This window comes from Podarcis pityusensis (assembly GCF_964106645.2).
Source record: "Podarcis pityusensis genome assembly, chromosome: 8".
NCBI lineage: Eukaryota > Metazoa > Chordata > Lepidosauria > Squamata > Lacertidae > Podarcis > Podarcis pityusensis.
In genome coordinates this window covers 38,976,843-38,993,799 of record NC_138033.1, presented here as the reverse complement: position 1 = coordinate 38,993,799, position 16,957 = coordinate 38,976,843, and the positions used below count along the sequence as shown (strand labels likewise).

General features: G+C 41.1%; 1 protein-coding gene across 4 annotated transcripts in view; it reads right to left on the bottom strand.

Moving 5' to 3' along the window:
- The window catches only part of CBFB (core-binding factor subunit beta), a 42,125-nt gene extending 27,676 nt beyond the window's left edge, over positions 1 to 14,449 (bottom strand). Inside the window, exons 1-3 of one of the 4 annotated variants that reach the window (XM_081015889.1) lie at positions 13,746 to 14,449; positions 10,153 to 10,239; positions 4,480 to 4,596 (exon numbers count right to left, since the gene is read on the bottom strand). In XM_081015889.1, coding sequence (XP_080872015.1) covers positions 4,480 to 4,596; positions 10,153 to 10,239; positions 13,746 to 13,823 — 282 coding nt within the window. In that variant the 5' untranslated portion in view covers positions 13,824 to 14,449. The remainder of the gene's footprint in view (positions 1 to 4,479; positions 4,597 to 10,152; positions 10,240 to 13,745) is intronic. The other 3 variants (XM_081015887.1, XM_081015888.1, XM_081015886.1) reach the window with 3 other exon arrangements.
- Between the last annotated feature and the right edge of the window lie 2,508 nt (positions 14,450 to 16,957).

Below are 16,957 nucleotides of genomic sequence, written 5' to 3'. Positions count from 1 at the left end.
TATCTAATGCACACAACACCTATAATTCAGCCATTAATCAAATCATCTCCAGTGAATGAGTAGAGCCAGCTGGCAAGCATATCTTGGCTTAAATAAATCCAACTACTCTGTTTTTGGGACGCAGGTGGCGCTGTGGGTTAAACCACAGAGCCTAGGACTTGCCAATTAGAAGGTCGGCGGTTCGAATCCCTGTGACGGGGTGAGCTCCCGTTGCTCGGTCCCTGCTCCTGCCAACCTAGCAGTTCAAAAGCACATCAAAGTGCAAGTAGATAAATAGGTACCGCTCCGGTGGGAAGGTAAACGGCGTTTCCGTGCACTGCTCTGGTTCGCCAGAAGCAACTTAGTCATGCTGGCCACATGACCCGGAAGCTGTATGTCAGCTCCCTCGGCCAATAAAGCAAGATGAGCGCCGCAACCCCAGAGTCGGTCATGACTGAACCTAATGGTCAGGGGTCCCTTTACCTTTACCTTACTCTGTTTTTGCATTTCCTGAAAAGTACAAGTTTGTCTCTCTTGTAGCAAGAGTAAGATCACCTTACGGGAATTAATTTTGAGAGGATGAAATGTACCAGTGAATTGGCTTTAGCCCTGTATCATGACACTTAATGAACATGACTCAGAATGATCCATAAGCTTTGCAAAAAGCTTTTTCATATTCAGGGGAAAGTTATAGGATACATTTTTCTTGTAACTGGGTGGGCATGGCACCCCCTGCATATTCAGCTCTTTGGAATCAGTCCTAGAGGCTGCTCAATGCCACTCTTTTTCAGACATGTTATAACTCAGGCCCTGGAGCCAAATGTGGCCCTCCGGGATTCTCTATTTGGCCATTGGGAGACTCCATAGGATACACCTGCCTTGCAAAGGCCACACTCCCCTTGACTGCTTTTGTATGGCTTGAATGTGCTACTGAACTGTGATAATGCCTCTTGCTTTTCTGGAAGGAAAATGCAAGTGGCTATGCATTCTCTTTCTTCTTAACCATAGCTAGATCCCTTCCTCGCCTCATTTCCCACATTCCTTGCCCCTGCTTTGTTGAATGTTCTTCGAAGCTGCCCTAATGCCATTTCCCAATGTTGAAGGATACATTAAACACAGGCACTTTGAAGTAATGATATACATCCAGAAAACTGGATAGCAGAATATTTTTATCTACTAAAATTGCATTTACTTGTAGGCTTTTTACAATAAGTTTGTATTAAAACCTAATGCAAGAACCTTAAAGATGAGTCTGAAAGCAGTGCTTCGAGAATCACAAAAAATACAAGTTTTAGGAAAGGAGGCCAGAAGCAAAAAAAATGCATTCTCTAGAAATCTTCATGTCCTCCTTATGCCAAAGTTTGCTTGTACAGTGGTACCTTGGTTCTTGAATAGAATAAGTTCCAGGAGTCCGTTCGACTCCCGAAACCATTCGAAAACTGGAAAAAGAGGAGCTGATTTGTTTGGGAGCCAAGGTGTTTGAGATCCAAGGTACGACTGTATTGGCCATTGTGTTATTGGTTATTTCACAAGCTCTGCTGCCTGTTTGTCTTTTACGCTATATGCATTCAATTGTGGGTTGGGGATGATGATGAATAACACATTCAAACAAGAGAGTACTACTAGGAACAAAACTGAATTGAACTGCCTTACCACCATGAGTGAAATGAAGTAGGAGTTAAACTTCAAGAAAGTGGTAATCTCTCACTTCCTTTCTCAAGGACTTATCACTTATATCCTCACATAACTGCCAGTACATCTAGCCAGATCTATCAGTTTTAGTATTTCAGGATACAAACCACAATACCTCTTCATACCAAAACTGTATTTTCACATGACTTGCACAACCAGTAGTATGAGTGTGTCACAGAAAATACAGGTACCTTTGCTTCCAGGACTGTTCTGTGCTCATTTTGGGGAAGCCTGCTATATAAGATACATAGCCTGTACCAGTCCAACAGCCATGTCGAGAGCCAGGAGCCATAAATATTCATATATTCATATAGAGACAAGGATGTATGAAAGAGCAGACATACTGGATCAGAACACTGCTCCATCCCGTTCAGCCTCCAACAGTAAGCTTCTGTTGCTTCAGTACTTTTATTTATCCAACTATATACTCAGACAATGACTACATATTAAATACTATTCAAGTCAATATATATATTTTTCTCTACTTGAAGTTGAAATCTGCCAGTTTGCAACAGAAGGCAAGCATTCTTTTAATCCTTAGTGATGAAATGTGCAGGACTTACTCCCCAATATATTTTACTATTATTTAAATGCTTTGCTTCCCTCACAATTCCTCTGATGTAGAAAGCCCTATATTCACTATTTAAACTTCATTTTAGGCAAAACTTAAAGGAAACTCATTTATCTTATTTCAAAGATTTTTAGGCTGCCCTTTATAAACATAATCAGGGCAATGCACAGAATTAAAATATATGTCATCATTAAGACAAAGCAGAAACAAAACAGCACAGTAAAGCTCAGTACAAAAGAAGTTTGAACCAGGAATAGAAAAAAAATCGAGTGTTGTAAATCTATTCAGCTATCGATATAGAACTTGTATTGCCTCTTGACATAGGAAGAATGAACGAAATAGATGTACAATGGCATTCAAGTACGAGGGCGATTCATGTTTGTTGAGTGTATTTTCTGTGCACTCCTTGCATTTCTAAAAATTTCTTTCAAAAAAGATAGTAAAAAATTACTTAATGCCATCCAGCATTAAGTACCGTATTTTTCGCTCTATAACACGCACCCGACCATAACACGCACGTAGTTTTTAGAGGAGGAAAATCCGTAGGCATGCCACCTGTAGGCATTCCCTCCATAACACGCACAGACATTTCCCCTTACTTTTTAGGAGGAAAAAAGTGAGTGTTATGGTGCAAAAAATACGGTATATCTTTTTATTTGTGGCCATGCCTATTCATGGCTGGCTTTAGTAATTCAAAATGATTCCTGGATTCAGTTATCCTTTATTTGCTATCTCTAATCTACAACAGCAGACCAGCAACAGACAGCATAACAAAGACTTAACAAAGCCTGGAAAAGAAGGAAGTTTTTCAAAGATTTTAACAAAAAAAGTTGAATAGTTTTCTTCATATTTGAACCATTTTATGTTCCCGTCTCTTTTCTTTTCCTGTTCTTCTGAAGGCAGCAGCCATTGTGCATTAAGCCACACCCCTGTTGGCAATCATTTTGTGACTAGTGTCCTTGGCACTTCCTCAAAATTCCAAATGTGTCCCAGACCCAAAAAGGTTGGCAACCACTGTCGTACAGTAACTAATGGAAAATATATTCAAACACATCTACCTTTTAAATTTAGTTTTCCTACCCCAAAATACTAAAATGCATGGTACAATGTTGTTGTTTTTCCTTGTGAGGTAGACTAGGATGAGAAGAACTTGCCCAAGGATATCTAAACAACTCCATGTTGTGTAGATTTTATCTAGAATAATGTGACCATACCAAACGCTTCAATATGCCAGCATGTCACCATTGCAGACAAAACCGAACACACAATTCAATATCTATTTTTAGAGCTATAAAAATGCACACAAAACTTCAACTTTCCATTGTCTGCTTATCTGTCTGAGATGCATAAGTTTTACTGTGCTCTTTGAAGGGCTGATTCATACATTTTTCTTCACATACATGTGTACAAAAAACTAAAGATGTGAAGGCCTGGGAAACCCCGGAAGGGGAAAAAAATCCAGTTTCTTTCTGGACTTTTACATCTCTAGGAAAAAGGGTACAGAACAAGAATACCTTAATTAATTTATTTTTGAATAGTAACATATTCCAAAAATGTCTTACACATGATGGTGTGGTTTTTTGTACACAGACCTTCCTACATTTGTGTTAGGAAAATGCCATATGTTAGGTGGCCTTAGAGTATCAATTAAAAATTGTGAAACACATTTGAATACTATTATAAAGCATGAAAACTACAGTGGTACCTCGGGTTACATACGCTTCAGGTTACAGACTCCGCTAACCCAGAAATATTACCTTGGGTTAAGAACTTTGCTTCAGGATGAGAACAGAAATTGTGCTCCAGTAGCACGGCGGCAGCGGGAGGTCCCATTAGCTAAAGTGGTGCTTCAGGTTAAGAACAGTTTCAGGTTAAGAATGGACCTCCGGAATGAATTAAGTACTTAACCTGAGGTACCACTGTATTAGAAAGCAGTAGCAATATTTTATTCTATTCTTTGTGCTAAATGTTCTCCCCTTCCTGAAATCCTGGGCGTACTGCAAAATCCATTTAGGATCCACTAAACTGTTGCCATATTTACACAACATATATGGTAATAGTATCATATACGTTTTGCATGGTTTTAAAGAAGCAATAGACAACTGGCCACCATAAAAATAAAGAAATATCAATGTGTATTATTACAAGTTCATTTTATATCATAAACCTCTAGCTCACATTTTAAAGCCACTGTGATATATACCTGTATAACCACAATCTATACTTTTTGTCCTTACCTTGCCTCCCTCTCTTTCAAAGTCAACGTACTCTCGGGTTGGTGTCTGCCGTTGTTCCCCTTGCCAGCTGGCCGGAAAAAACTGGAGAGACAGATTGGTTCCTGTGGCCACAAAAGCCTTTTAGAAAAATCAATACAAACAGGATCAGGGAGCAAGACATTACATAAATTATGCAAGCAGAAATTTATTTTTACATCAGTTTATGTCTTTAAAGCTGAGCAGCACTAAGAATGCTCAAAGTAAAAAACATGCACTCATCATTTTTCTTAAATATTAAGTTACAAACATCTGATTTCATTTTGACAACATTTGCCATTGGCTGTCTCAGATATAAGATACAACACATAATCAATACTTTACTTTCTGAAAATTCTATACTGGTTTACAGTGCAAGTCTGACTAAGTGGTTTGAATGTTTTAAGGGGTGCTTATATTTTAAGTGCAACTTATAAGTAAAAAGCTTTAACTCTGCACAGTTGTATAATGGGGGAAACACAATGTGAAGCAAAGGTTTGTGAATTCTCATTTGAAAGGAAAATGTATCTCAAGCTGTCTCCATCGCCAGCAACAAATGAACACACACAAGATTAATGTACACTATACAAACTCACTAGAGGAAGTACAGCAGTAGGATGGGAAATGAACATAGATACTGAAAGTAACATTTTGATTCAAACGTTGCAGCTGCAGATAAGCAGCCAAGAGCATTTCTTAAAGTTTTGTTAGAAGCCAGTCTTTATAGGCAGCTGCTGTCTTTTTTTAAACTAAAAAACCTGACTGTTTTGAATAACACAACTAAATCAATTCCTGATTTTGAGTGTACTTCTCACTGATTTTTGTAAAAATACACATTCACTATTTTGGTTTTTAAAAGAGATTAATATTTTGTTCCATCATCATCTACTTTCCTAATGTGGTGACCCGATAAAAGAACCCCCAATGCCTAAAGAACTGACTGCTATAATAATTCAAAGTTCACATTTAAGTATCAGCCATTCTTTAATTATTTCAGCATTCATTAAATACTGAACACCTTTATTGGCTGGATCCCAGCCAATAAAGACTGTTATAGAAAGGTAATAAAAAATCTGCGATTCTTTCTAAGATTCAGCTATAGTTAACAGGGCTAGAAAATAGAAATGTCATTAATGATAAAACTTTCAAGTTATGTCCCAAGTTAATAAACTGACAGCCACCAGAAATATTCTATCCTACACCAAGTCAATAATGCCTCATTATATGGTCACAACAAAGAGGGAATAGGTGAAATAGCTACTATACCATCAAATCAAGACCTACGTATCAGGCATCTAATTTCAAAAAAGTTTCAAAATCCATCTTAGGAAGCTCATTAAGAGCACAGAGTAGAACTCTTTAGAAGCATTATAATATACATTAAAACCTCTGCCAGGATAGGTGGGCACAGATTTCAATGCTAAAAGGTCACACTCCTGATCTCCAGTTTGTTAAACATAACCCCTCTAATAGCAAATTCAAATAATTGAATCTCTGCACCAGGGGACATAAAAGATGTTGAGGTGGGTGTGCTAGGTAGTCTGTGTGAATCTATCAGTTAATTCAATGACTGAGGGTGACTGAGCCATGCAGTATTTAAGGGGTGTGTGTGAGAGAAATAGAAGGACCTCTGGCCTATTCGAGCCCCTGTATCCTAAAGGTGACCATTAGAGTTGAGGGAAATGCATGCCATGTTGTTTTAAAAAGCATCCTTCTCCATGCATAATATTCACCCCCAAACCTATGCCAATAAAGCACTTGTGCTCTGGGCTGGCAATAAGCTCTGAATGCCTTTTTACTATATAGTACTGTGGAGGAAAGGTAAGAAAAAAAGGAGGGGCTCTGCAAACTCTCAACATCACATGGCTCCTCTTTGCTGGAGCCTTGAACCAAAGCATTCTTGTTTAGGACTGAGGATATACTGCAACATTTTGATGCAGGTCCGCACTTGTAAGATTAAATATTTGAATTTAGTGTTTCAACACAATGATATGTAGTATCATTTCATTCAAGTACAGAAAATGACACACTTACTGGAACTTCAATCAGGTTCATAAGCTATTTATTATTTAGATTAAATATTGAGCCATGCCTCAGAATCGGAACACACCCAAGAATCTACATAGATTGCCAAATGAGGCACATCTGTTACAAGCTTGGAGCCTGCAAGGATTCTCAAGGCTCTTGAGACATGGACAAACGTGGCACGAAAGTATTTAATAGTGTATATGCTCTTTGATACAATTATATTACATATACAAATGAGCTGTATTGTAAATATATTGGTATTTTGAATGCCAAGAATGTCACATTAGAATCACTATGAATGAGATATTGAATAAATTGCTAATAAGTAACATTTTGCCAAATATTATCTGGATGTTTATCCCTAAAACAACAAAATTGTAATTAAAATATTAGCCTAAGACTGTCAGTCAAATAGCATCTACCCATAAAGGTAAAGGGACCCCTGACCATTAGGTCCAGTCGTGACCGACTCTGGGGTTGCAGCGCTCATCTCGCTTTATTGGCCAAGGGAGCCGGCTTACAGCTTCCGGGTCATGTGGCCAGCATGACTAAGCTGCTTCTGGCGAACCAGAGCAGCGCACGAAAACGCCGTTTACCTTCCCACTGGAGCGGTACCTATTTATCTACTTGCACTTTGACGTGCTTTCAAACTGCTAGGTTGGCAGGAGCATCTACCCTTACAATCTTATTAAAAAACTAGTTGCTGCCTTAGGTTTCTGTGGAAGCTTCGAATAGACGTATCATGCATAAACTTGACTGATGGCAATGGCAGAATTTGCTCAAGAGTAGGTCACAGTTATTATATAATAGTGATGGTGATCACTCCTAATTAATGCAACACTCTTTGGTCCATCAGCCATCATCTTTAGTACTTCCACAAAATAACGCTCAGGGCCTAGTCATAGCTTTTTATGCAATCATTTGGAGGTCATTGAACTGAATATTGTTTGATATATTGTGTTTTTACTGAGATTATTATACTCACATTTAACTTATTTAACTTGTGTTGCACACACTGAGACCTTTGGATTAAATACGGTATATGAATACACTTTTAAATAAATATGACTATCATGAGAACCAATGAGCAATTGTACTAGGTATTATGAATACTGTTAGAGCAGATTATAAAACTAATCTACTGTATAATTTTACTTTAGCTATCACATGAAGAATTTTATGTGGCTTTGGGGATATGTTATAAAAATAAGTGAGTTTCATTTTGATGTAATGCAGCCTTCTGCAACCTGTTACCCTCCAGATTTTTTCAACTACATCACCCTTCACCCCAACTACGGCCGATAATGACTGGGGTTGACTTGAGTTGTAGTTCAAAATATTTGGAGGGTACCAGGTTACAGAAGGCTGCTTCACATGAACTTTAAGGATATCATAAAATATAAAGCTTCCTGCTTATGGCGAGAGGTAATTTTAATGTACAGCAAACCTAGGAATGTTAACTATTTGCTTTTGCAGAGTCTGATATATATTTTTTAAATGGAACTCTATGCAAAATTTAACATGCTTGACCAACAATGTGGTATTCAAGAGCAAAATATGTTTGTTTTTTGCTTGTTATTATGTTATCTATTTTTTGTGTTTTTATATTGCAATCCACCCTGTGGTTCTTGGATGAAAGGTGTTTAGAAATTTAATTAATTAATTGTTAAGTCTGAATGAGTGTCAAGCATTTTCTACTTGTTAGTTTTCACCATTAAAATAATATAACGGCTATATTTGGACATCACAATAAACCAGATGTTACTATAACAATGGTTTATTGTGACAGGAACACGTGTACATAAGCCTCTGGTTTGCACACTCCACCTCTCCCAATTCTCTTCCAACGCAGTCATAAGGAGATCAGCTTTTACTTTCATTTTTTGGTTATATACAGTTTATCATCTCATCCAAAACCCTAAACTAAGATTTGAAGTTGGTTTGGTTCTAACAAACTATAGTTAAGACTAACCACAGTTTGTTGAGTGTTGACAAAATGGTGACTTGCAGTTAATAAAAATGGAAATGAAAGCTTCCTCCTTGCAACTACAGCAGAGGCACTAAGAGGAGGGGAAGTGCATGATCTTTCCTAGGCTCATCCCCATCACAATAAGCAATGGTTTATTGCAACATCCAAACACATCCAATGTGAGATCTAAAAAGACAGGCAACATGTTCAGGACAAAAATCAGAGGATTCAGATCAATGCAATTTCTCTATAAGGCAACTATCTACTTTTTTTGTTACAACAGATGGGGCTCATAAGAACCAGCTGCAATGGGAATGTTTCTGTCAAACTGAAAAGAAAAATCATATTGCTGTTTGAACAGTAGCACTGCACAAGCTAGGATAATTGTGACCATTTATGAACTTAAAATCATAGGTCCACAGCAGCAGACCCGGCAGCCACAACTCCTAAAGGGTATGCTGTCTTATTATGAAGAACAAGTACAACACATGTGCTTATTGCCTACCATACCCCAGCCTTCAAACATGGAACTTTCTCTACCAATTTCATTACACATAAAAACAATGGTGGATACAAAAATGTCATATTTTAAGTGCCATAATTCAAGAAAATGAACACTGCACAAAATCAGCCAGTAGTGGGTAGTGAGCACACAGGTCTCATTGAAGAAATAAGTAGAAACTAAAAAGGGGGGGGAGGGGGAGAGAAAAAAGAAAGTAGTAAAGTAAAACTAAGTTCTAGGCAGTTTTAATACATCAAAATTCCACAGTGCAATGATATAAGCATGCAACCTACTCCCTTGTATAACACAATTTTAAAACACGAAGAATTAGCTTTTAATACAACCAAGCTCACAAAAGGAATATTTTTAGCTGTAAAACCTAATACAAAATACAACTAAATTGGTAAATATGATTGTTGCTGTTTTCCACCACCAAAAAGCTTTTTGTATTTAGCAGCATGCTAAATACTGATAGACAAGAGTTTCTCTCTTAACAGCTCTTAGTATTCACGCACAGCAGTACTTAAATGTTCCTGCTGAGATAGCCATTAGTGAGTATATATAAATGTAGAGTATGAAACCTTTAAGCACACAGAATATTCTATTTCTATGCACTTTTTACACTAATTCCTACTTTATTAAAATTAGCTTGTAAGTCTGTAGGTACAGAATTCTTTTTCAAAATTTATTGTACAGCACCTAGCAATTTGAGGCATTTTATATCTAAAAACAATTGATAAACCTGCAATTTAAAGAAATAAGGAAGTCTAGTCAATTTTATTTTCACTCTCAAACAGCCAGGACGAAAGCCTTTCTGAAATGGAATGACCAACGGTCTTGAAAGTGCCATGGACAATGACCATATGTGAACAAATAACATTTTACAGTCTAGATCTAGGCTTTAGCCATCTAGTCTGTACTTCCCAAATTCCCATACATTTTTGAAGACAGCAGAAAATAGGGGTTTTCCCCTTCTGTAAGTCCTAGCAGCTCAGACCACTTATTTCATTCTGGCTTGCTAGCATAAGAAAATTGGATCTAAACAGTTTATGCTTTTTTAAGGTGAGACTAGCTGTTACTCCAAGATGACCAGAGCAGAGGAGTGGGAGACACATAAGTAAACTTCACCAATGTATAGGATCCATGCATATATACTTACTATCTCAGACCGTCCATCTCGGCACGCATTCTGAAACCTGGCCTGTCTTTCTTCATGTGGTCTGTCCCTGAAGCCAGTGTATTTAATCTGCAATAAGCACAAGCCAAATCAAAACCTGAATCCTGCCTTCTCTACAATGCCAGGAAAGAGATAAGGGCAAGCCTACACAGATACAAATTGAATACAATATTCTACTTCCAGAGAGGCTGAGAAGAGGGTGCTCTCCTCCCCAAGAAATACTTCTGTACACAATTCATCTTCAGACATTATTTTAAAAGTCACACTATGATCCCCAGCTTTGTATTTGCCCACCTTTGAATAAAAGTGCTAAGAGCAAAATATTCATAGACAATAAAATGGAAAAGGACAAACAAGGAAATGTTATTGGGAATAGAGATGTCAACATTGTTCATGCAGCAGGCAAAGAATGAAACAAAGTCTCTTCTAAAAATTCAGTACTTGGGATAGGATGTATTGACCATTAAACATGTAAGTTCAACATCTCCACAGAAAGGACAGAAGGCACAAAGAGGACAGCTGATTCGACAACACCATGAACATGTGTGTAAAGAATGCCCATGGTGGAGAGGCACTAAATATTTCACAATTAGTTTGCATCTAAAAAGGAAAGAAAAACAAAACTGCAGTGTGCACTTCCAAGCACTTTAACAAGATTACAATAATTAGTGGAGCTGCACTCAGATCCTGCAACTTCTGTGTGAACTGCATATTATATATAAGAAAACAATGCAAATGTGGATGTATACAGTGGTACCTCGGGTTAAGAACTTATGTATAAAGAATTATCATGATGCATAGATGCAGCAGCAAATGGAAAGCAAGACAAAAGAGAATGCACAATCCAGCACAGAATTTACCATTCAGTTTTGGGGCAGAAAGAAGGAAAAGAGAAAATACAGCAGCAGAAATTAAAGGGTTTGTATGTGTGAACTACTCCAGCCTAGAAATTGGAAGCCGATCTTCTAGTTTTAATGGCATTAGTAGCATCTGATGCAATAAATGCCAGATACGGACACTATGAGCACATAATGAGAAAGGGGAAATAAAGAGCTGCCACATGTGCTCCAAATTCAGGAAGTCCCTCCACCGCTGAATATGGAACATGTTCACAAGATCCCATGCTAATGAGTATTGTATAAGTCAACACAGGAGTTCGCTCCAGTTTTCTCCTTTAAAATGTTAAAAACAATACCCCTCTCAAATGAAAAAAGTCAGTATCCCCAACTAATTAGCACTGAGCACAATTGCTATAGGGAAACAAAAAGTCTGAAATATTTGAGCTATCCAATGTCCACTGCAACCATCCTATGCAAGGTTATTAATCTTTAGCCAAAATTAATCAGTCTGGAATAACTACTGTTTTGCCCTGTTCTACATGCATGTACCCACACCCATCAACACAAGGATTATAATTTCATATTTTACCTAACATAAGCATACATTGTAAGGGGCATAAAAGTACTATTTAACCACATATTTGTGTGAAAAGGTGATTAGGGACATAAAAATGCATGTGATCCTTCCCCCCCCCAAAATATTTTCCTTGGACAAAAGAGTACAAAAGAGATAGCATCCTATGGCAGCTGCACAATCATATGAATTGTTAAACTCCTCCATGTCGACACCCCTGCACTCAAAACCAGGGCAACTTAACAGCAGTGGATTTCCTTTTCTTCTTTCACTACATGCTTTGGACAACAAATGTTCAACATCGCTTATGTGAAAGAAGTTGTAACTACATTGTCACGATCTGATAATATACACCAGTCTGTCCAAAGAACAACTTCCCATTCTTTTTCAGCACATACTTATGTGTGGCTAGTAACCCATATTAGCAACAGAATTCAAGTCATTATTATCACCTAATCAATTACGAAGAACAAGCAGGGTATATAATACACTACACATTGTTAAGCGGGTGGCAGGAGAATAGAGGTCACTTTTTCCTTTTGGTGTGGAGCAGAGGATAAGAAGGGCCAGTCTGGGTGCCCCAGTGATGTTAGGAAGAGCAGACACACACACACAGACAATAACCCCAATAAGGACTTTTAGTATCTTTATTTGGTAGTAATCCCCATTCTGATGTATTGGCTGTATAGGAGGTCTTTGCCTTAACAGATATAGGACTGCATTTCCCTGCCTTCTGCTTACTTGGAAGTAAGCGCTCCCTTTCCCATGCAACCTGAACAGGGTTCAATAACCACACACCACCCTGAAGCATGTGATCCTAGACCTTTCTAGGGTTGGGGCAGCATTCCTGCTACATACTCATTGGAAAACCCTAGTTGCTGTTGTCGGTTGCTCCAAAGTACCAGGGATAGATAGGTTTTTCTCAGTGTTGGCTCTATCTTTGGAACTGCCTCCAAAAGGCAATACTGAAAAGGTATTGCTACTACTATAAAAAAATCCAATAATAATCTGAAGGAACTTTCAGTCAAGCCTGTGTTTGGTTCAATAGTACTGTTACTTGGGGGTGGGAGGCTGATGTTGCTTCTTTACCAAAGTAAAGTTGCTTTCATATATTTTCTTCTTTCCCCCCTCCTCCTCCCTTTCAATTCCTTTTCCTTTTGGATTGCTTCTTTTAGATTATAAGCCTGAGGGCAGCGACTGTTCTATCACTGACATTTGTAAACTGCTCTGGGATTACAGTATCTCCTGCCATTGAAAAGTGAGGCTTTTTATTTACTTAAAAAACTGAATTAATTAAGTGTAATTAAAGTGTGTATTAAGTCTTGTAAATCACCTTGTGATGGCAGCGTATTCTGAAAACTGGGCTTTTAAAAAAGAAAAAAGAAAAAAGAAAAACATTTTAAACGACACAATAATAATGCGTTGGGCTGCCTGGGGAGTGGCTTGTCTCCCCAAGGGTGCTTCCAAACGGGTACTTATTGTGGGAACAACGCTCACGCACGCAGGTTTTTCACAGCATCCACACGACGCCGTTGGCATCAAAATGTCACCTCTCTCCTCTTTCACCGGGCTGTAACTTCTCTTTGAAAAAAGAGTGGGTGGGTGGGTGGTTCTAGAGAGGGGTAACCATTGCAAAACGGGTCACTCAGTTATCAAAGAGGGGACCTGGGCAACAAGTTTTCTTCTTCGATTTATCAGATTCCACTCCTTTGAAGGATAAATCTGGATTAAGTGGGCACCAACGTGTGCAAGCCACGAGGAGCCCCCATCATCCCATAATTAACACCAAGTTTTGGGTTTTTGTGTGGTTTTTTTGTGTTTTGTTTTAAAACCCTGCCTGAGATATTAAACTCCCACCCCCCGACCCACCCCGCGCCCCTCTCTGAGAGCAACTCCACAGCAGGACAGCAGAGCGCTGCCATCGCCGGCGCGAAGTTTCCTCCTTCCTCTCCGCCGCCGCCTTCCCTCCCCCCGCCTCTCCGGCGGAGAAGCAGCGGCGCCTGCCCGTCTCCTTCCTCCCGCTCCCTGCTCTCTCCCCTGCCGGCGGACTCCGCCAGAGGCCGGCTGCCCGCTGGGCACGGAGTCGCCCTGCGTCTCTCTCTCTCCCTCGGTCTCCCTGCTTCACTTCCGCCCCGCGCTCTCTCCCTCCCTCCCTCCCTCACCTCGCACTCTCGGCTCAGCTTCCTGAAGAACTCCTCGTTCTCGAACTTGCTGCGCTGGTCCGGGACGACCCGCGGCATCGTGTGGCCGAGCAGGAAGCGGCGGCTGAAGCGGCGAGTGAGCGAGCGGTCTTGGGCAGGAGCGAGCTCGGCGGCGGCGGCGGCGGCAGTAGCAGCGAGAGCCGCCGCCGCGACTGACTGAGCTGAACCGTCCGCTTTTCCCTCAGCGGCGCTCGAGCCCCACCTCCGCCTTTCTTCGTTCACCTCAGGCGAAGCCGGCTTTTGTCGCCGTCGCTGAGGGGAGGAGGAGGGCGCGGCGGCGGCGCTTCAACGAAGCCCAACTGCTTTTGTATATATACATATATATCTTGTGAGGGTTTCCCCCCTCCCCTCCTCTCTCTCTTTCCCCTCCTCAAGCCGCCGCTTCCGTCTTTATTTCCCTCCCTCACACAACCCAGAAAGGGGTGGGTGGTGGGTGGGAGAGAGAAGAGAGACTCGACGCGGGCGGGCGGCAAACGGTCGCGTCTCGCCCCGCTGAGGCGTCTCTGGAGCCACTGAGGGAGAAGGAGCGGCGTCTCTCTCTTTCCCTCCCTCCTCCCGGTTTCTCCTCGCAGCGCGCGCGCGAGTCAGAGAGAGCGAGCAACTTCCCTCTCGCCCCTCCCCTCCCGGAGTACTCCGGCCAAACACCCTCAACCATTCACAACTAACTGCTCCTAAGGCGAAGGAGCGCGCGGCGTGGGATTTTTCCCCCCTCTTCCAGACGGGGCTGGCCGAGCGCGCATGCGCCTCCTCCTCTTCCTGGGGTTTAGATGAGGGCGCGAGGGTCCCATCATTAGTACACGCGCGTACTGGTGCTCGTGTCGGATAAAGTAGGGCTGGGGGGGGGGGGGGGAGAAGTCCAGCACTCGTTCAGGAGAGGGGAGGAGGAGGAGGGCTCCCTGCCCTAAATGCACCGTGGATCTGGCGCGCTACATCGCGCCGTTGTTACAATTTGTTGCTGTTGTATTGTGAGATTATTGGTGTTCCTGCTCCTTCGCTGGGAGGTTTTTAAGCAGAGGTTGAATGGCCATCGGTCAGGGGTTTTTGTTTAGCTGTGATTGCGGCATGGCAGGGGGTTGGACTGGATGACCCCTGGGGTGCCCTACCAAACCTACAATGACATGATTCTATGTTAATACTTTGTTTCTTATACCCCGCTTATACTACTATCGCGACTAGTTTTATTATTGTTAATAAATTGCTAAGTAGAAATCATGGAAGGTACTCCAAAGGTCATCTAGCCGAACCCCATGCCGATGTAGGTGAGGCATATTTGGCATCCGAGGCGGCAATCCTCCCACTTAATTGGGAGCAAGCCCCATTGAGTAGAGATGGTGAAACGAGATGTAGACCACCATCCCAAATTACCAAGTTGCGCCACTGTGTGCCGTCCTTCGCTGAGACGGATGCCTTTTACTTCTTAGGAAGCAAGTTTGGGATGGGTCTTCTGCAGCCCTAACAGTCCCGCTAATTCCTCAGCAGCTTCAACACACGCAAATAAGTTGCGCGCGCCCTCGGCCCGATCCGATTTGTATTTGGTCAGAAGTCAGTTCCGCTGATTTCAGTGGAGCTTTTTCTTCGCCTGACATTTGCAGCCAGAAGCATCTGGATCCGTCGCAAGGCTAATGCTATGCAAGCCACACTGGAGCGTGATCTTCGACTATGCAAGACGGGGGGAAACCCCCCCGTTGAGACCAATAAGTTTAGACGTGGGTGTAGCCAGGATTTATGTTAGGGGCGGAACCGAGCTATCTGCTACGCGGTTGGTCACTTAGTGAAGTATTTTTATTTATTTACTTGATGGGTGGCAGCTTCCGTCCCCTGCACCCACATCCCTGGCTAAGCCCATGGGGTTAGACACGACCTAAGTCTGCATACTTTAGGGAGTGTGTTCCACACATCGCATTGGCAAGTTGTACTGCACAAACGCCTTCTAAGCTGCATTAGACCAGAAATCAGCCGTTTGGGAGTTACAAGCGGTATATAAATACAGAAGGCGATAAAGAAGTAACTAATAAGGACGGGCTGATTTCGTAGTAAACGTAGGATCAGGTTGCCCGATTGCAGTTCCAGCGCGCATCAGCTGAGAAGAAAAGCTACATCGAAATCACTGGGTTTTACTTCTGAGTAAACATGCATGAGGTCGGACTAGAAGGTGTGTGTTGACCGGGGAAGAGACTCTTAAATTGCTGCTGGTTGCAGATAAAGGAGAAAAGGAAGAGGGTGGAGTTGAGTCATTTCAGCCCCCCCCACTCGCCGCCGCACAAACTCACACATAAAGCTCTCACACACAGTCGCCTTGTCTCGCTGGTTTCCGGCTTCCTGCCTGCAACGGGCAGAAGGCAGTAGCAAAGCAGCAGCTTTGAGTCCTGGGAGCTGCTGTTAGGCAGAGGTCCAGACGGCTCAGCCGAAACGCCTTGCCTGCATCCATGATAATGCTACCTGCCCTTGTTACCCTGCGGGCAGCAGGAAAGCAAAACATTGTATGCAGTGGAGGAAAAATAAAGTCACAAAATCACAGTACAGTAATCTCTTCAGTAGTACAGATCAAGTCTCCCAAGTCAGGAGTGCAGCTGTCAAACTCAGCACATCATTCTAACCAACCAGCCAAAGGCCTCTGGAAACTTGCATGAGCAGGACAAAGGTGTAGAAAAGTCACCCTGTCTTTGGCCCATAGAGCTTCTGAATAAGGAAGCTCTATTCTTTTATCAAGGTTGGCGAATGGGTATACTCACCCTGAGAAGGAATTGTGTTTTCCCTGCAGCATAATGTTATCAAGTGCTGAAGAAATGTCCCTCTCTAACATCAGAGATGTTTTAATCTCTTTTTTTAAACTGTTGATTTTAATTGTTTTTAAATGCTTTTAATACTTGTTTTAACTGTTTGTATTGATAATTTTAATACTTTTTGTAAATTGCTTATAGGTTTTGTTACAATCAAGCAGTATATACATTTTACTAAAGAAATCAAATTATGTGTTATATTTGGAGAAATTAAGCCTAAAATGCTGAGTTTTCATGAGAATTTCATTTAAAAATTTGCAGACTCTACATGGAAACGTGTATTATGCAATGCAGTTCTCCAGCCAAGTAATAATAAAAAATGCATATACTAAGGTAAAGTGTGCATAATCATGCATGTATTAGAGAAAATGACATACAAAAATGCATTATACG